The 7636-nt window shown below is 36.7% G+C and overlaps 1 protein-coding gene across 2 annotated transcripts in view; it reads left to right on the top strand.

Moving 5' to 3' along the window:
* LOC18786094 (SKP1-like protein 21) overlaps positions 6569-7636 on the top strand; it is a 5177-nt gene continuing 4109 nt past the window's right edge. Inside the window, exons 1-2 of one of the 2 annotated variants that reach the window (XM_020556833.1) lie at positions 6569-6737; positions 7214-7371. In XM_020556833.1, coding sequence (XP_020412422.1) covers positions 7336-7371 — 36 coding nt within the window. In that variant the 5' untranslated portion in view covers positions 6569-6737; positions 7214-7335. The remainder of the gene's footprint in view (positions 6738-7213; positions 7372-7636) is intronic. The other variant, XM_020556834.1, reaches the window with a different exon arrangement.

The raw sequence follows: 7636 nt of genomic DNA, 5'->3' as shown, positions 1-7636 counted from the left end.
AAATTGTAAAAATGTCCATACCATGAGAATATGTGATTTTGGCCCGAAGTTCAAAATCTAAGAGGATTGAATGTCCATACCATGAGAATATGTGATTTTGGCCAGAAGTTCAAAATCTAACAGTGTTGAGAACCTGAAGTTCCAACAATTAAATGGACAACCCTTGAGGTATTATTGCAAATTGTGGTACGCCACATATCTCTTTGGCATAAGAGAATGATGAATTGAGGCTCCCCACATATTTTGTTATATCTGGGCCGGAAGCTCATGAACCCAAATATATGAGATATTACCGTGGCTTTTACTCAATTCATATTTCATGTCCACTTGGAAAGGGCGAATAAATTCTGAGTTTGTGTTAGCCCAGGCAAAAGTTCCATACGTTGAAATATGAAATTTGGGAGAGTCGATGTGGTTATTTGAACCTATAAGGCACAAGGTTCTAAACCGTCATTTTGAAAAGACGTAAAAACCATAGGTGCAAGTTTAAGAGTGTGCGCAATTATTATTACGGGAACATACAACAGATAGATTTTTTCCACCTGCAATGAAGGTGCAGACCCTGTAAAATCTATAAAATTACATTATGTTCTGGAAGCCTCTGAAGGAAGAGGACGGCGCCTCTTAAGCTTAGCCATGAGCCTCTCGTGGTCTCCCAAAATTCTTTCATTGGAGACCTGCAGCATGTCTAGCCTTCTCAGTGTATCAACAGAGTACGAACTCACCAGTTTCAACAAGGCATTATTCTCTCCTTTAAGTTTCTCAACCTCCTGTTGAGACTCATGAAGCATTCTTTGGAGAGACGAATTTTCAGTTGTTAAAATCTGAACCTCGTTTGCTCTAGCACGCAAACGATCAGCCATGTTAGAAACAGAAGCAGCACTCTGAATGCTAAAAGCCATTGAGTCATCAATAGCCTCTTCCTCTGATCTCCCTGTTAACAGCATTTCATCCATTGGAGTAATGAAATTCCTAGCTACTATGACAGCAGTAGCATCATTCATCATCACAGAATCATTAACTGTGAGATGACGATTTTTGGATACAAAGGATGGACGCCAAACTTGGGCGTCACTGGTTGTTGTGGGAGTATCATTTAAATTGAAATAATCTGGGCAGGAAGAAGAGGAAGCCATTTTTAAGAAGGTTTCGAAGAAAGTCTTAAGAAAACTAAAGTTTCAGAAAATGAAGGAAGTTAAGTTGAAACGCAGTTGCTCAGAGTTTTGCAAAGGCAATATCTATAGGAGGAAATATGGCTACAGTTTTTCAGGATCCCAATATCTTTTCGGATCCCCATATTCTCTTTCTTCTTTCCCAGATTCCAAAACTTCACGTGGCCTCCATTAATGTTTGTCGGCACTTTCGGCATTTTCAAAGTATTATTTTCGTCAAAAGCCGATCTTGCTTTGCGGATTTCACGGAGCTACTTTTTCAAAAGTATCCCAAGAATCTCGCAATTTTTCTTATGGTTAATTTGAAATTCACCGGTTCTACCTATTCATTGTATTTGTGTATAAATGTGTTACTAACGAAATTCTCTTTGCAGAAGACATCCAGTTTTCTCCATACCTAGGGATGCGATATCTACTTGTTTTTCTTATCAGTGAGCACTTAATATGCCCGAGAAGCAAGACTATCTCTGATCATCCATTCAGGAAGCGAGACTATCCCTGATCACGTTTCCGCTACATCAGGGAACTGTGAAGGCAACCTTATGCTCTAATCTCTGGAAGTTCTTCTAGACTAGAAGAAATGAGAGCTGGTTGTTTGCTCCCACCAGCTTCCTTCCTTGATTGCTGAGCTTGTTGTCTGCTCCCACCAGCTTCCTTCCCAAATTGCTTACCTTCTCTTGCAATCAATATCACAATTTTTTGCATTTTTTCTCTTTTTGTAACTCTCTGAGGATTATTTGTTTTTGACAGAGAAAAGAGTTGTGATTTTGCTCTTGCAAGATATAACTAGATCATCAAGCGCTACATTATATTTACTGGGCCGATACGAGCTTGAATGATACTTGAGAAAAGTTTCTCCCACCTAAGGATGTAAGCAGTATTTGTGTTATTATATGCTTATATACTTATTTGATATTTTATCTTGAAAGGTAACCAAATGGGGAGATAAGTCTGTTCCAAAAGAATGGCCTGTATGTATCCATGAATTATTAATGCAAATTTTACAGATTGTAAGTTGGATACATTGATAATACACTGTACAGATTAAAGTCCCATAAGAACAGAATATGGGTATAGCAGTGATTAATATGATGCACGCCTGTTGCGTAGCAAATGATGTGGATTGAAATCCCGAAAGGACAATCCTTTGACATGTCAATATTGATATTGTGCACGCCTAATGCGTAGCAAATTATATGGGTTAAAGTCCCATAATATGGGTTAAGGTCCCAGAAATTAATTGACATGTATGTATTAATCTGTGGCATGCCTTCAGCATGACAGATATATGGGTTCTAAATGTTCCAACTCCCTAAATGGAGATTATCCACGCCCTACTGCTAAATAACGCTCCAATGGAGGTTATAATCCACATTCTCACATAATAAAAGCCTCATGAAGTGGCTTGGGTACCCAAAAGCAAAGAAATGCTTATAATTGATGCATGCGCATGCAAATAAGAATGGTGGGATCATGAATTGATGAATGACAATTTTTGGTTTTTGAGTAGCTACTCAAATCATCAATGGGCTGTGTAGATTGGAACCACGTTCAATTATTAAATGTCGACAATATCATTGGCCAAAATAGAATGAGGTAATTCCATTATAAATGAGAATGAACGTGAAAGAACAAACCCACAATACGAACTCCAAAATTTGTTAATACTGAATTTATACTTGGGTGTTCGGAATAAAAGGGAATATACCTACTTTGTATGACACACTGTTTCTGACAGAAACAAGGAATGTTGGGTTTTCTCCATATTTACAGATTCAATTGTGCCCCCCCCCCTTATTACACAATTACGGAGACCAACATATTATCTTTAAGGGTTATTAAATGCACAGAGCATATCGCCAGAAGCGATTTCCTAAAGATGTATAAATAGCTAGGTAAAAGCTATATAATGTGTCATAAAGTTTAATCCCTTTTAGACAAAATCCGTTGAGAGGATTGATATTGCATAAAGCAAGTCCCTAAAGGACATGTGCTTGAAGCACAAAGTTTGTACTCAATATTACTATGCATAAATTACCTCAGTGAGTACATTGATTATAATGTGATTGCAACACATTAAAACTTCTGCAGAATTCATGAAATATTTGTCTCGATCGAGTATTATACCAACGAGATTCTTGCTTATACTAAGTGAGTCTTATCCGTTGGTCCTTAAATGTTCTTCCAGAAGTATACTAGACCAGATAGAGCTCAGCTCCACACTGTACTCTTTTTCCTTCATCCAGGTTTTTATCCCATTGGATTTTTCCTGGTAAGGTTTTAACGAGGCAGTGTCGCTCAAAGGTTTAGGGTATACTATGAAAATTTTTATGGTCGCTTACTGGACAAAAGCTAGTCCTAAATTTTTCAGGGGGAGATATTCATCAGGAGGAGCATGGTTTTAATAAAGACCTTCATACACTGTACTCTTTTTCCTTCATCCAGGTTTTTATCCCACTGGGTTTTTCCTGGTAAGGTTTTAACGAGGCAGTGTCGCTTAAGATTGACTCACAGAAGCAGCGTCAACTACGATATTCAAAAAGCTGATCAACAGTATGACTTAAAGATATTTTGTCAAGCATCAGGGGGAGCGCGCTATCAATAAAGATCTTCAAACACTGTACTCTTTTTCCTTCGTCCAGGTTTTTATTCCACTGAGTTTTTCCTGGCAAGGTTTTAACGAGGCAGTGTCGCACGCGCGTCAATATACATAGAATTTTATGTTACACATGATTATGTACTCTTTTTCCCTTTGACCAGTTTTTGTCCCACTGGGTTTTTACTGGCAAGGTTTTTAACGAAACATATTCTGTATCATTTGTGGTCTCCAAGGGGGAGTGTTGTAAAATATATGGTGGAGCCCACCTCTACACCTCTACTTGCCTATAAATAGGCTTCTCCCTCTACTTGTACGACACACAGAGATGAGATTGTAAACACACAGAAATATATGAGAATACATTCCCTTCTCTCTCTCTCAATTCTCTCCAAATTCTCCAGATTTATAACACTTATTTGGATGTATCAACATTATCCATGCCCTAAAATATAATACACACACAAGAATTGATTGCTAGAAAACATTCATAAGTGGGTAGGACCAAGGGGACCTCACCATGACCTGCTCATTCTCCTCAGAAAACTGAAAAATCCTTTTGTCATGAGAATTGGCCGGCCGTTCAAAATCCAACTCACACAATTGCTTTACTTTTGTGGTATGTGGGCCCCGTCTCAATCATTTCGAATCTGAACCCTTAATTTTTCCTAATCTTCAAAGTTTTCAACCACCACACACTTCGCATCAAACCGTCCAAGCAACACCCTGGATCCACGCGGCAGCCATCCGATGTCATACACTTGCATGTTTTCTTCTTCCACCCAACAAGGCTCAGCCGACCAACACAAAAACATCATCTGTCTGTCTGTCTGTCTGTCTGTCTGTCTAAACCTACGAAATTGGGAGCAAAAACTATGCAAAGCTGCAAAATATAGATAGAGATGCCTGCATTTATGGATGAATTGAGAAAACATGAAGGCAACTAAAACTAGCTGAAATATTTTGTGTTTGTTGATTTGAGTCAAAAAGCTTATGGGCTTAACTATACAAATTGGAAACGGAGGTTCATCATGGCCCAAATTAAATATCCACAACCAAATCCCACAGGCAAAGTAGTTGGTTTGAGGCTCGACAGATGATGAGCATAGTTAGCTCATATAGTCTCCATCGCGATAAAATGATCATTAGGTCTCTTTTGGTGGGTTGGTTGGTAGGAGCAAAATGATTCCAATTAAAGACAACTAGTATCCTAATCCATGTTGGGTGCACCAATAAGAATTGTGGATTAGACTCGGATGTTGGACTAATTCAATATTTGAGTACCGAGTATCGACACAAAATAATTAATACAACACAAAATAAAATATAAGTTGATCTCAAGTACCAAGAAGAGAAGAAAAAGGTGGGGGGAAGTTGGGATGGAGAGAAAGAGGGCCTGATAAGGTAACTGGCATAAGTAGAAAAGAGTTTCAAAATTATAATTTTGACTCCAGTTTCTTTTTTTAAAAATCAAAATTGTCCCTAAACAAGTTTCAATAATTGTGTTTTGGCCCTAATTTTAAAACAATTTCAAGTGTACCGTGGGTTGACCATGTCAGTGAGTGTCTTGACTGTGTTCAAGTTTGTTAATTATGTCCAATGCATGTTCAATACTCTTAGAGATGGCAGAAATTTCCGTCGGGTCCCCGATCCTAATTGGGGGACATTTTAAGGGAAATTTTGGGGCGGGTATAGGGATCCTTGAATTTTAAAAATCCCCGGTCAAAGATAGGCCGGAAATGGTACTATTATCCTTATTCTCGAACTTGACCTGATCAGAGATTATAATTTTTAATTTTTATAAAATAACAATGAACTTATTTTCAAATTATTTTAGAAATTTAATACCATTATACTATTATGGGGTCTTTCTTTCTTGCATATGGCATTCATTTCAATTACATGTGTATCTCTCAGGTTTCTAAATAAAAATGACAGGTTTGCATGTTGTATATCTTAATAACATAGTGATGATCAACCAGTTTCTTTTTTAATTAGGCTACATTTTATTTGTATGGATACATGTTTCTATTTACTCGACTAACATTAAGAACATATTTAGTGTTGTATAAGTGAATTGGTTGGTCTACAAATAAATAGGGGATTCGGGACACATTTGATAGAGAATCCCTCAACAGGGACATGGATTCCTCAAAAAAAATTATTGGGGGATGGGGGCAGTGACGAGATGGGGATAGAGTGCGGGGACGGGAATAGTATTGTCATACCTGACCCAAAATAGGCCCATTGCTATTCTGAAAAATTATATTATTTTAACTAATTAAGGTGTCCGTACAACATAGGTGATACGTTATATGTAGATTTCTTTCTGTAATACGTTGTATTGTATGTAAGCTTTTCTTTCTTGATACTAGCCTCTCTGCATGTGCTTCCGCGCTTGCGAGAGGCATTTTTTTAAAAAAATTTTAAATTTTAGACTTAAAAAGTGTTCCATAAAAATAGGATCCATTATTTTTTATTTAATTTTAATTTTTTTATAAAAAGTGTGAATTTACCATATTATCCTCATTTAATTAATAAGTTTAGTTCTTAATGTTTGCATTAACTAAGGATATTTTCTGGTATTTTGAATGTTTCATCATTCTCTACCTTTTGCTTTATATATATAGATATTACATGTTAAGTTTTTCGCTATTGATAGGATTCACTTCAATTAATGGCGTAAAGTTAACTAAACACTTATAAATGAGTATGAGCCGTCGATTGTAAACATGAATAAACAATCAGACATAAATGACAGAGGTCAGGAAACCCTAACGAAGGCTGACGTGTGAGTGGCAGACGTTTGTATTTTGACGCATTTTCAGACACAAATAAAGTTTTTATTTTTTCATTTTTATTTTTCTCAAATGCATAAATTAAATCGCTTTTTATCCATTTTGGGGTTCGCCGACAACCGCCAAATCTCTGCAATTCAAAGCTCTCGCTATCTGCAATCCGTACTTTAAGTATGTCTCCTTTTTGTGTTAATTGGTTTGTCTGTCCTTTTGCTTTCCTATATGTATTGGTTCTTCTATATATACTTGTTTGGTTGCCGAGAAAGTGCAGGAAAAAGAAATTGGTTGCAAAGAACAAAAATTGCGATTTACCCATTAATTCGGAGCTCAGTGCACTGAAATCTTTAGTAAAATGAGTCTTCAATCATCTATCAGTTATAATATTTATTATAATCGATAAACTCAGCTCAGGTACCTAAAAATTGTAAGTTTTATTACATGATTTAGGGAAATATAATAATCAACATCCTGTTTCCTTACGTTTGGAAATGAAGGAAATAAGTATGAAGTACAGATTTTGTTAAGAAATATTGGAAATGGTTGTTTCGTGGCATGTAAGAGCTGTGTTGTTTAATTTGTGTTAGATAAAAATTTGGGCAAGTTTTACACAGAAGGGCCGCTAATGATAATGTTGTTTGACTTGACAGGAAATAACTGTGGACAAGTTAAATTAGTTTGCATATGAGCCTCATTGCTTAAGAAGCATAAAGTTATTTTCTTTTGCCTGATGCACTCCAGTTTTTAAGTCTGAGAACTTGGCTTTGTACAAATGTCAGAAGGTGACATGGCTGTTATTAAACCTGAGGTAGAATAACTCTGTCATTGTGTGTTTTTCCTGCTTCTGTTTGCCCCTCCCCTCCTTTTTTCCGATCAAGTTATGTCCTCTTTGTCTAGTGTTTAGTAGATCAATGAATTTTATTTATTTTCTTCAAGCCATAGTTCTATCAATTGTTTCCTCTTTTTTTTTCCCATTTGAATGCTTGTAGCTGCCTTCACTTGTGGGGTATTAGTTTGTTCTCTTTTTTTGTTTTTTTGTTTGGAAAGGGAAGGGGTGTTGGGGGGGGGGGGGG

Source organism: Prunus persica, chromosome G2 (assembly GCF_000346465.2).
Source record: "Prunus persica cultivar Lovell chromosome G2, Prunus_persica_NCBIv2, whole genome shotgun sequence".
In the NCBI taxonomy this organism is placed as follows: Eukaryota; Viridiplantae; Streptophyta; class Magnoliopsida; order Rosales; family Rosaceae; genus Prunus; species Prunus persica.
This window is presented reverse-complemented; position numbering and strand designations above follow the sequence as displayed.